At 40.4% G+C, this 13,038-nt stretch overlaps 1 protein-coding gene across 4 annotated transcripts in view; it reads left to right on the top strand.

Moving 5' to 3' along the window:
* Positions 1 to 13,038, top strand: part of plch2a (phospholipase C, eta 2a) — a 126,187-nt gene that overhangs the window by 53,405 nt on the left and 59,744 nt on the right. The window contains exon 1 of one of the 4 annotated variants that reach the window (XM_068597008.1): positions 12,325 to 12,600. The exons of the other annotated variants lie outside the window; for them this stretch is intronic. Within the exon in view, the coding sequence (XP_068453109.1) occupies positions 12,423 to 12,600 (178 nt within the window). The 5' untranslated portion in view covers positions 12,325 to 12,422. Of the gene's footprint in view, positions 1 to 12,324; positions 12,601 to 13,038 lie in introns of those variants that run through there. 4 annotated transcript variants of the gene reach the window in all.

Genomic DNA, 13,038 nt, shown 5'->3' with positions numbered 1-13,038 from the left:
TCAATCACAGACGTCGACCCAGAAAGAGCTACACCAAAAGAGCAATGTCAAGCTCAGGATTAGAAAGAAGCGGTGTACACGGTGTCAATAGCGGAAGGATTACAAGATGGCAAACAGCTCTGCGGAAGGTACCAGTTATGTGTTTATTTGACTGTTCGTGAACAGGAGTCATTTGAGACCAAAAAAAAGTCTGTGGTTTGTACAAGGGCATTGAAAAATATGGATTATGAAACTGTGAATTCTGACTCTGATCTGTTTGCAGCAAAGGTTGAATGTCCACTGCAATTTAGTCTCAATGCACGACGCAGCCATTTTTATAACATGGTTTCAGTTATTTTACAAGCATAGATGTTTGCAGAAACCACTCAGCGATGCTGTCATTAACCTGGGTCTTTTTTATTTGTCTGACGATTTTGTGATCTTAATAAGCCTCCATTCCTTGATTGATGTCATCGTTTATTCAAATATATAAGTGCTGGCTGCATGGTGATCTAGTGGCTAGCACTGTCACCTCACAGAAGAGGGTGCATGTTCTCCCCGTGGCAGCATGGGTTCCCTCCGGATTCTCCACAGTCCTAAGACATGCAGCTCAGGTTAATTGGACTCTGAACTGTTCATCTTTTGATCTTTTGCTGTCCTGAACCAGGCACGTATTTTAAAAACCCTATTCCATGGTCTCTCGTGGTTCTGTGCCTAAATTTACACATTTACACATTTTCCTGACCTATCACCTCATTCATATGAATCATGTAATAACCGTTTTAGGGTCATTTTGGAACGCAGTTATTATTAATGTCTATATAATCCTGCTCAGTTTGGAAGGGTCTTTCATTTGATGGTGAGACATAGGTCACTGATGCATAATATCCACTTGTAAATCAGCGGGATGAAGTGCTTCTGTTGAAAATAAATCTCTTTGGCTGGTGAGAAATCCCCTCCAAAAATTCAAAAATTCCAGAGGATTTCCTTTCAAATTAAAGTTTTTAACATCACAGAGTTGTATAATTTCTACGCAGCCCTTCCGAAGTGGTTTTGGTCAACTATGAAGCTGCGTCGCTGCAGGAGGCCCGTGAGATGCTGATTGGCCACCCAGCGGGCCTCAAAGGGAATGACTAGAGTTCCTCTTGAAAAGGCAACATGTGGATAATGCATCTTGGATTCAACATGTTTCCTTTGGCCCTACGCAGTATTGCAACACCGCTGTGAGCGAACACACATTCAGCTACTAATGTACATTTGACAGTGTCAAAGCACTGAGGACACACTGCGTAGCGGCGGTGATCATGCTCATGCGCTGAAGCTCTACACTTGGTATTTGCGCAGGCGAATCCTAACCACTGGCTATATGATGGTATGCTAATAGATTTAATGAGTGTTGCGTTGATGCTGTGTGGGTGCGACGCGCTGCAAGAGCACCTTATCTATCCGATGAGGAGGCTTCATAAGTACCGCCCACGCTCTCTTAATCTGGAGCGGCACTGCAGTGTCTTCATGGTCTGTGGGAAACTCAGTCTTGTGTTTTGAGGGTGTCTGAAAGGATTTGAAGAGCGAGAGCTAGAGCGTGCACTCACTTGAGAGAGTGTGTGTGTTTGTGTGTGTGTACAGGACATCACTGAGAATGAGTGAAAAAATGTGATGTTTCAGTGTCTTTTTATAGATGGAGTTGAGAAGTAACACTGAAGTGTCAAAAGTGTGCTGTGTTGGATTTCTTCGTGGAAAAAAAAGAGAAAAACAAACGATTCCCAGCCTCTCCAAACATCATCAGGTCCTTATGAAAGCCAATGTCAAAACATGTATTTTTGCTTAGAACTGCCTCCAGTGCTTAGAGGCTGCAATGCAACAGTAGCTGGTAAAGAACTGTAAATTGACTGATGTGTCTGAGAATTTAAATGGCCAAGGCTCATCATCAGCTCTGTGAGTGCACAGAAGCTATCGAAGCACAGGGACACGGAGTCAACTCTGCAGCTACAGCCACTTATTCACTTTCACACAGTTATGTTGGAGCTGTGAATTTACAGTGAGCAGCACTTTCTTTTAGGAACAAGCTTTTTGATGTCTCAGGCTCTTTGGATATTTACAGTTTGTAGTCTCTAAATGAGACTTGAAGTGAAGGAAAAGTACAACTTTGGTGCATTTAACCTTTCTGTTGTTCTTTCACTAGTCGGACTACTTCATTTACCCGTATGTCGACATCTGTATGCCTTGAGACGTTGGGTTTCAGTGTATAGATATCTTTCTTCTGATGAAGTCTTTCCAACATCCCATACCATGACATCTAGGGCAGTTATAACTTTATAATACTCTGTAAAAACTTAAAAAAATAAATTAAAAAAAAATTATATTTGTCTAATTACTATAGTAAATAATAACATTTTATTCAATACACATTCACCAAACAAGTAACATTTCAGTGAGATGCACAGACTTGTTTTTGGACAATGTATCTCAAGTATCTTGTTCAGTGAAAAATAAAAGCATTACAGGCTTATTACGACACACAACACTTTTGAATGCCAGTGTCATATAGTTAAAATATAGATCATATAGATCAAAAGTAAAATCTTACCTAGGAAATTTTCATTTCTTCCATTGACAGATTTTCTTTTACTTATTAGAATGGCATTTTTTTCTTTTGTAGAATGAAATAGAAAACCTGTATGTGGTTACAAAATACAACAAAATTAGGCATGCTACTCCTTATCAGTGCAGTTGAAAGGCAGGACAAACACCATAAATAACTTCAACAAACATCCGCAGCAAAAAAAAAATACTGAAATAGTAAGGGGAAAAATAAATAAATGTGATTTAAATAGTGTAAGATAAATCCTTGCAGCAGATGCAGTAGTTTTGCCCTCTAAAAGACACATTACATGAGAAGGGCCATTCAAGACTTGTTGGAGCTAGGTGTACTTCTGAAGTGTGGTGGCTGCCAGAGGGCAACAGGTCAAACAGCTGGTGACCAGGATGGGAGGAGTCCTTGAGGATGATTGTTTTTGCCCTGAAGAGGCAACAGGAGATGACTTCCAAGGAAGGCACAGGGCAGATTGTCTGTGGTGTTGATGACTCTTTGCTGCTGATCAGCATGCGTACCACACTGAGATGCTCAGTGGTTATCTCCTAAGGACTCTCACAAAGTGTAGCTGCCACTGCGCCTTCTGACCATCGGCAGTGGTGTTTGCAGACCAGGAGAGGTCTCCCAAGGTGTGGGGTCCTGGGAAATTGAAGGCGAGAACCATCCCCACACGGTCCCCGATGATGTGTAATGGTCAGACGACAACCTCCAGTTTGGAAAAGTGATGCCAATGGCCATCAGAGGGTGACTCCGCCAGTCAAAATGATGGACTGGAGGCTTCAAAAACACAGTCAACATACCAGTATGACCTAACAACGACTACGTCCACCTCCTAAATAATGTCTATCTGTGCTTCCTGAAGTAAATTAGTTATTTTGTCTTTCTGGTGCTGAAACCCACATTGTCAAGTTCTGGCCTCACTCTTTAGGAGACTTGTTTACTCCTGAGACTATCGATTTTGATGATGTTTTTTTGTCTGGTCGGCTGGAGTGCAGTCAAATGTGTCTTTATGTCTCCAGATACGTCTTTAGGTCTCTAGGTTTTTAACTGATGCATGTTGGTCTTTAGATGATGTCTTTTGGCCTTTAGGAAACTGTATCTGTGTTGCTGTGTGACTGATGAATGTTGCGTCAGCAACAAAAGTTAGCCTCTGGCCTCAGGAGATTGCTTTGCTCTCTCCACAGAAAAAAGTAAGACTAAATGCATGCATGGCATTCACCTTGCACCACAGAAAATACTGATAACATCCCAACTCAGCCAGTCATTTGGTCTCCTCCTCTGGCAGCGATTATGTGACACCAATCCACAGCTCTTAGTGAGTCAGGTACTAATGGACCCAATATTAGTTCCAGTGGTTTAGCTCATCTCACGGCATCAGTGCTGTGAGATGAGCAGAGGGAGGCCTGCTGGGCTACTGCACTGCTGTTTCGGTCTGGCTAGCAATGGTAGACCAGGAATCCTGAATTATCTATTACAGAGTTTAGCTTTAACATGGGTTGAGCATCCACAGCCAGATGAAGTCCAGATTGCTTCATGACTAAATGTGGCATCTTCAGATATGCAAGAATATGTTGACATTGAAACTAAATCTTCCGTTCATTTTAATTCTAGGTGATGGCGCCGGGTCCCGTGACATTGGTAGATCAAGGAGAACCAAGGCCGTATTCCTATTTAATATTTACATGTGATGTGTGTCTGAATACCGGTTTCTCATTATTCTGATTCTGTTCTCAGTATAAGAAAGAATAAGGCGAGGACCGTATGGACGAACTTGACCCCTACTGGTTGAGCTGACCTTCCTACTTGCCAATTGTCAGAATGCAGTCAGGCTGTACAGATTGCATTCACACCTCAGAGTGATCCCTTCACAATGCGAGGCAAACTCTCCAAATGTGGTCGGGTCAATCCAACACAATCTCACACCAATGCGTCAAAAAACTTCAGTGCTCCTAAACATGGAACTATACTGCTCAGGATTCCCCTCTAGCGTTAGTTTTGGACCTGTCAGGGACAGCATGCCAGTATATACTTGTTACATGCTTACTGTCCTTTTAAAATAAACATTCGTCATCACAGGAAGTTAATTTTAGGCAACAAAAACACGTAGGAAAAGAACGTGTTTAACGTTAATCTGACTGACCAACGTGACTAACGACTGACAAGACAAAATGTCAACTTGGCAGCAGTCTCCTGGCCAAAAGTCCTGTGTCTGTTTTGCAGTGACCTAGCTGTGGTATTTAACACCTTGGTAGTGAGAACGGGTTGGTCGGAATTAGGTATAACACGTCATCAGATACCTAAAGTGTGATGTACTTTACAAGTTTTCTAAGTCTTTTGATGATGTACTTCAGTCGTTAGATGACATTGTTGGATCAGAAACAACAGAAAACTCTAAGACTGTGTCTTTGGGCCTGTAGACACTAATGGTCCTGAAGATGATGTCTATACAATTGTATTTATTTTCACCCCCTCGTAGAAATCATAAAAACACTGGCTTTACTTTTCATAACCGAAGGTTACTGTCTAATAAAAGATTACCAGAAAAATGATCTTTTCAAGACACATCTGGAGTGACTTAAGGTATTTCAATGACACAGCTTAAGACAGGTTGTTACCAAAAAATGACACGTTTAGTTGTTTAGTCCATGCCTACAGACAGCCTGTATACAGCAGTGTTTGTCCCTAAATTATCATAATGTCATATAAGTCTTTGCAGCTTACTTGAATTTAGACAGCTAAACTGTAAAAATGGCACACAAATTACATTTTTATCATCACGTTCTCATAGAGGTTCATAGCAGTGCACGATGAGGCCTCCTCCCTGGGTTCAATCGAGTCACAGTGGGTTGTGTGAAATGTGTTGCCTACTTGCGGGAAAGCATTTAAAAATTAAATAAAACACTGCTGTGCTGCAAATTGCAGCCAAGATATTATTTGAGAAGCCCGAAATATGAATGGAACTGTTTAGTCCATTTCTCTTTGATGTGTCATCGTAATGAGACAGTCAACTGTGGAACTGAACTACCTCAAGGCATGGGCCACGTGTTTGTTTGAAATGAAAAGCTGAATGGAGCCTGAAAACAGAATGCTCTCCCTCCCTTTCTGAGAACAACTCAATGATTTATTCAGTGTGTTTGGACTACAGATATAATTGGCTACTGAGATGAGTGCTGGTGACTTGTGTTTAATCTCAGAGTACAGTTAAGTTGAATACAGTGAAGACAGCTCTTGGAGGCATGAGACAGAAGGGGAAAGCTCTAAAAATAAAAATAGGAGGGAGTTAAACTGGAAAGTTGATTGCAAGAGATACACTTTGAAGGGAAATCTGTTGTATTTCCGAGTTGTTTATGGCGACATCTCTTCCCTCTCTCAGTCCTGTCCCGCCTTCTCCAACAGTTCCGTCCACAAGCCCCTCTTTCTGAGAAAGTGATCTCTGGCTTCACACAATCCCTTCCCTGAGGAATCTGATAGATCTTTTAAATCCTCTCCTCTTTGATAACCCTGCTGCTCTGAGGTTCATACCCTGCCGGATGCTGCTTTCTCCGTTTCATTCGTCTTTGCTTTTCCTTCACTTTTCACCTCTACAGACACAATGCTCCTTTATTCCACACAAATGACATTTCAGTGAATTTTTTGTTATTGTTTAGTTGAAAAGCACCTGAAAGTGACACCTTGCTACTGGTGTTTATTGTTATAACTGAATTATACATTTATTTAGTTGAATTTTAAAATATCTTGTTTTGTCGGACCAAGAATCACAAACCATATTCGATATATAATGATATAAAACAGGTAAAAGTAGCAGGCTGGAACCAGGGAAGGTTTGAAGTTGATTGGTTGATCACACCACTAATCAGTTCAGCACTCACGAGCAGCCGGGGTTCAGTCTTGAGGAGGATGCTTAGCGTTTGTTACACATTGTGTCGACTTGTATCCCAGTTGCCTGGACAAAATGTTGGCTTTGTTTGTTTCTGTCAACTGTGGATACGTTTAATGACAACGTTTTTTGCTTTGGGTTAAAGCGAGTAACGGAGTATATTGAGCAGCCAAAAGTTGTGCAGTAATAAAAACGAATACGACAAGCAAGAGAATTCACTACATTTGTGTTACGTAATCCATGACTTTTTATGAAATGTTACTTTAAAAAGTCTACTAAGGGTGGTTAATTTATGCTAGGTCAGTGTTACAGTTATTACATCATGTGACTTTGTTACGTTTTTATGTTGTGATGCTGTTATGTTGCGTTATCACGTAGTACGTTACGTTGTTGTGTTATCTTTTTCATATTAAGTATTTTTGTCCCTTAAATCTAACTAATTGTTTCATAATGTTAACTATGTGACACCTTTAATATATCTATAGAGCACACCAACACTAATCAAGTTTCCAATCAATTATGGTGCAAATTGTAGCTGAATTTCGAGAAAATTGGCAAAAGAAAATGCAAATGAATGTGTTTTTTATATTTTACTTATGTTTCACTATTTCCTCAAACGTAACAAACTACTCAATGCATCATCATGTCTTGCTGTCATGATGGTATGAACAATACTAGAGAAGCCATGTGAATGAGGTGATTCTCCATATGAAGATGAAGGTTGATCAAGCCTGTGTGTGTCTGTGTGTGGGTGTGTGGGTGTGCTTGTGGATGTGTGTGGGTGTACACACACAAAAGTGTCTGCAAGATTGAGATCAGGCTTTCAAAGAGAAAGCGCTCCATGCGTGTGGGCGCGTGCAGGAGGGGTTATTGTGTGTTTGCGTGCACATGAGAGGGTTTCCAGGGATTCTGCTGCAGCTAATCTTCTGTATCGACTCCACACGAACACACACTCATGCACCCGCTGCGGTGATTGTCGTGCCCCCTGCAGAGCTGAGCAGCAGGCCTCTGCTTCCTCTGTGCCACGGTGCCATCTGGCAGCTTCAGATGGTTTGGTAACTCCACACCAGGGTCCTGCTCTTTCATCCAGCGGGACCGAGTCGACTTAGCCAACGGCTCCACTGAAAACACACGAGTCCCACGGTCTGCATGCACTTACACTTATTTCCACTTAAATATCTTTTATTGATTCTTTGTCTTGCTCAGAAATACATTTTTTTTCTTTTAATGGTTAAATTTGAAATTGTTTGAATCTAATTGCTCATTGAACGATCTGAGATATGGCCATGTATAGAGGTATAAATAAAAAACATTATATATGCTGATATATGTACATATATTATATACTGATATATGTTAAAATAAACATATTTTGTCGAATGTGTACAATAATTACTTTTGCATGGCCACATATGAAGGTGCATAACATATAATGAACTATAAAAGTTTTTATATCTAATATATGTTTGAATATGAAAACATATGTACATGAATATATATATATATATATATATATAAATATATATATATATATGACTATTTTGATCACATATGTGTTATTTACATATATTAAACAAAACTTCATGTGTCCATGTATATCGCAGAAAGATGATATTATGTAGGTGTATGATGAAAATATAGAACATAAATATACATTTATTTATAAATATACAGACTTAATAATGGTATGTACATTTTGAACCACTGCCATGCATATTTGAACATTTTATTTATTTCTGTATGGAAAATAAGACTTTCTGTTTTTAGAATAAGCTTCTGTTTTGTTGCTATTGTAATCCTTCAAAATGGTGCAAAAGACAGCAGAGAGGAAAATAATAAAGAAGAGCTGTTTTGCTTCGTGGTGGCCAGCTCGTGCCTCCCTCTTTGTTCTTTTATAAATGGGTGTAAAATATGTTATTTCTTCATTTGACTTGACTTGGCAGAGATAATAAGAAAGGAAAGAGGAGGCAGGATGGAGTCTCTGTCTTTTCTTGTTAAAGTGTGGGCAGCAGAAGAAGTGTCCCCTCTTATTTCTGGATAATGCACGCTAGCTGGAAGAAGTCCTAATCCACACTGAGGGAATGTGGGTGAAGTGCGTACATGTACATGCACATGCACACACGTGAATATGTGAGAGGGGGCCACATAAGGGTTCTTTTCTACTCTGAAGCTGTGTTAAATGCTGCGATCCTGAACTAAAGCAGAACCAATAAAACGGCGGCTGAATTGTGAACACATGAGTGTGATGATTAGTACATTCTGGAGTGTGAATGTGCATGTCTTATGTCACTCTGAGCTCGGAAGTTGAGGAAATGTGTATAAATTATGCACAAGAAAATGTCTATTTAATGGAACGGTGTATCCATAAAACATGAAACGAGCATATATTGACACACCGTCCCAGACCCACAACGGACTTGAGATGTTGCTTGAGCGGTTTGAGAGTAAGGCTACTGCTCATGTAGATGGTACAGAAGGAGTGATGCGTTTGTGTAGGCCAACCAGAACGTTAGCGTCACAATGGTTCACTCACAAAAAATCCAATGGAATTTTTCCATTGGATTTCAGATTATTGCATAAAGTACATTTTCAAACAAACGTGTATGATACGTACAAGTTTTGCTCACTAATGATAAGTAAAACATGAAGGCTAGGCTATAAAGCAGCTGCACCACCTTCACATGACTTCACCAAGCTAAAGGAGGACCTTTAATCGTCTCATTTAGACTCTTTTTAAGCGACACGTAAAAGCTTAAAAATTTAAGAGAGGGGTATTTACTGACCTATTTTATATTGTAGAACAAGGCGTTAAAATCTCTTCATCTCTTGTTAATTGCAGACCTTATTTCAGACATAACAGGTCTACCGTTCAATCACTTTTGTCCTGACTGCCATACTTTTTTTCCTTTTAAATAGACATTCTAGCCCCCCAAAGGATGAATCCTACAAACTTTAAATATTTCCTGACTTTTTTTCTTCTGACACCATCATCAGGTCAACATTTAATTAAATGTAATTAAACACTTACGTTTATCACCAAACAGTTGAGAAAAGAATGACATTCCCATCAGCCTTTAGCTGGGCTTAGCGCATTGGCCAAGCGCCGTGCCTCGGAGAGTCAATGCAGTAGCAGCAGCTGTAGACTGAAGTGTGTTCAGACAGAGGTGCTTTTCTTTTGAAATGATTTAAACTACTCCTAATTGGAAATAAACAAAAGACCAAACATGCAAAACTCATATATGACACTTCTGTAACGTGTTAGATTTAGTTGTCATGGCGCCGTAAATGTGCACACTGTGCATGCACTCTGTAACGAATCCACATTCTGACTGCTGAAACCGATACACACAATAAGCAGTAATAATGCTAAGTGCACTTGGGCATTAAGAACTCCACAGACAAAGCAGGTCTGGCCTTAATATGTTTTGTGGCCACGCAGAGGTTGATGTAATATCCCGCTCCTGGTATTTATAGCTACCAAGAGGGAGTTGATTACTCTTTCTTGTTTCTTGTTTCTTGTTCTCTCTCTCTCTCTCTCTCTCTCTCTCTCTCTCTCTCTCTCTCTCTCTCTCTCTCTCTCTCTCTCTCTCTCTCTCCCTCCCTCACATACACATAAAACAAACTGTTTCTCTTTCCATCCTTTCTCCTTTTGCCTTAGGAACTATTGAGACTGAGAGTTTTATTTTTTTTATAGAGCTAAATCTCATCTGACTATTGGTACATTGTGCTCTGGCCTGGCTTTCACCTTGAATTGGTATCTCAGTATGTAGTGAGGCTGTTGCGTGGTTCCACCCTCACATTAACCCCTTAAAACCCACCAAGTTATGGATTTCTGTCCGCGCTGTATTGCTTTTGGAATCAAAGACTGGGGTCTTTGACCGCATGCAAACGCTCTTCCGTCATTATCTCTTTGACTGATGTTTCTGATATGCAACTTTCCAGTCTACTGGGAGGGATCACATTTGTGTCTTAGCCTGCAGGATGCCCAAATGAGACCAAATGATGGATTGCAGGTCATGGTGGAGGAATAAAGTGAAGTATCGTTAAGTGGGTCTACCTGTATTCTCACACACCTCAGGGATTCTCACGTCCCTGAGGCTACTTAATAAACATCGCAGTCCCATCATTTGCAGGGAACAAACCACATTGTCATCATTTAGTACGACATTTATTCATTTGTTGCTCATTAGTCTCCCAGTTCAAACCTCTACTTTGGCATGTAAACACAGATTCATAGATAACGCTCGTGAACATATTGCTTCTTTGTCTTTATGGTGTAAGCTGCTCTACAGCTTCCGCCGTGGTGGATGGTCTCACTCATTGAAAAGCAATGGAACACATTTATTTGTTGCATTTTGTAACTGACAGCACTAAACAATCACAACTCAAAGTGTGCTGTACCAAGTGATGTCTATTATGATATCTGGTTATTCATTGTTTGTGCACGCATTGTAAAGCGTCAATATTGTAACCTTGTATATTTCATCTTATTTCTGTTTTTAGGTTTGTTTTGTAACATCTGCCTCATAGGACAACAGGTGAAAAACAACCTTTTAGCACATTTTTTTAATGCACTGTCCCCTTATCAAATAAACAATTAAGAGCTGCACCATAGATATAGTATCTATGTGTTGACAGATGGGCAGACAGACCCTGAGTTAAAGCATCCAATCATTTCTTGACTGAGCGAATAAATGTGTACATCTAAAAAAGTGACTACATCTAAACTTAGATTGTTTCCCCTTCACATATTTAATAGTCTTGTGGCCACACCACCTGTAGTGCTACATTCACTAAGATGGATACATATACTGTTTATATAGATCACTTCATGGCCAACTTCAGTACCGTGGCTAAAAGGGCCTTCAGCATTTCAGCACCACGGCCAGCACACCTCCACTCAGCCCGAAGCAGGCTATGACACGGCAAACAGGTTGCTCTCTGTAAATAGTAAGGATGACAAACTGCTGAGAACCCAGAATCCCTCGGGGAGCGTTCCCACTGCTTGTCGACAGTAATAAGACCAAAAGGTCACACAAGTGTGTCCACTTTAATGGTCAAAGTGCCGATGCCTTCTCACTGACTGCGTGACTCCAGAAGCAGTTATTACTATCACAGAACGTCAACACAATGTAAGGAGACATGTCCCCAGTAAAATTAGCCACCTGGGCTTTGGCCTACTTTCCAATGGCCTACTTATACCTAATGGGCATTATACAGTCAACTATGCTGTGTGGGATTGTGACCTGATGTATTGTCTTTAGGTCCTAAGTGTTCTTGAGGTCACTGGTAAGGTGCAGCAGTGTACCGCAGCTACTTTGTTAGCAATTTATTGTTCCTCACAGTAAGTTTAACACTTCCATTGAGGACAATGTAAAAATTACATTTCAGAAAAACAATCAAAAATAAATAAAGTGTGTGTGTGTGTGTGTGTGTGTGTCTGTGTGTGTGTGTGTGTGTGTGTGTGTGTGTGTGTGTGTGTGTGTGTGTGTGTGTGTGTGTGTGTGGGAAGGGATATATCTAAAATCTTAACAAGAGCCATGGGACATTAACTTTGCAATAGCAATTTTTTATATATTTTTTTAATATTTTTTTGATATATCAAGTAATACAACATATCCCTTGAGTCTTAGCAGATGCGTTGCAAAGGTCTACCGAGAGATTTAATTTGTCTTTGATAAAACGATTATATTGTCAAGATATCCCCCACCCCTCCCCATCTCGCCCCCCATCTTAGTTGTCACATTTCCCATATTCCAACGTGTGCCCAAATGCGACACGGATGTGTGCACGTGCTTTAGCTCCTGAGTAATGAGGGTCGAGACTTGTGGCTATTTATGAACCCAGTTCACGACTCCACTGTAACGTTTCTATCGTTAATACTTTGATTATAGTTTTTCAATGAACGTTACCCCGTAGCGCTCAGCCGTCTTAGCCCGTGTTTTTAATGAGCGTCCAGGGAGTTGAGTTGTTATGCCACGGATCGCGAGTTTCCACGACTCTGCTTACCTTTGGTACCTTAATGACAAGTCGTCGAAAATTCACATTTACGCCACCTGGTCCAGGTCGCTAAAACGACACAGTAAACCCAACTGCGGTTTAACATGTCTGCCTCGCAAACGTCTGAGAAAAGACAAATCCTGGGGCCATGGTGAGTCAGCGAACTGTTTTTATTTTGTACCACTTCTCTTTGCTTCCATGTCCAAACACGCGTTTCCTGTACGCTGTCGCTGATACACCAAACTCTTTTAAGAATTCCGTCAATTAAACTATTCTCTTCGTGTTTGAGTATGCATCTGACATATTGTGACCCATATTTTTCTTTAAATGACCATCCCGTTAAATCGGCACTGATATATCGTTCTAGTAGCATGTTGTTTCTGTGAAAGTGTAGATATTTGTCTCATAATCCTCACTAGGGCCTCCCTCTCTCCTTGCAATTTTCATTGTAGAATACTTTGTTTACGAGCTATTGTATCTGATGAACGCTAAACATGTATTCCGAATTAAAGAGAGCCACACCAACGATTCAATTAAGACTTTCAGTAAATAGGTGAACAATAGCGGTTGAAAAGCAAAGCAAATTGTT

This window comes from Clinocottus analis, unplaced genomic scaffold (assembly GCF_023055335.1).
Source record: "Clinocottus analis isolate CAN_PGR_092001 unplaced genomic scaffold, fCliAna1.0.p SCAF_4, whole genome shotgun sequence".
Lineage (NCBI taxonomy): Eukaryota > Metazoa > Chordata > Actinopteri > Perciformes > Cottidae > Clinocottus > Clinocottus analis.
This window is presented reverse-complemented; position numbering and strand designations above follow the sequence as displayed.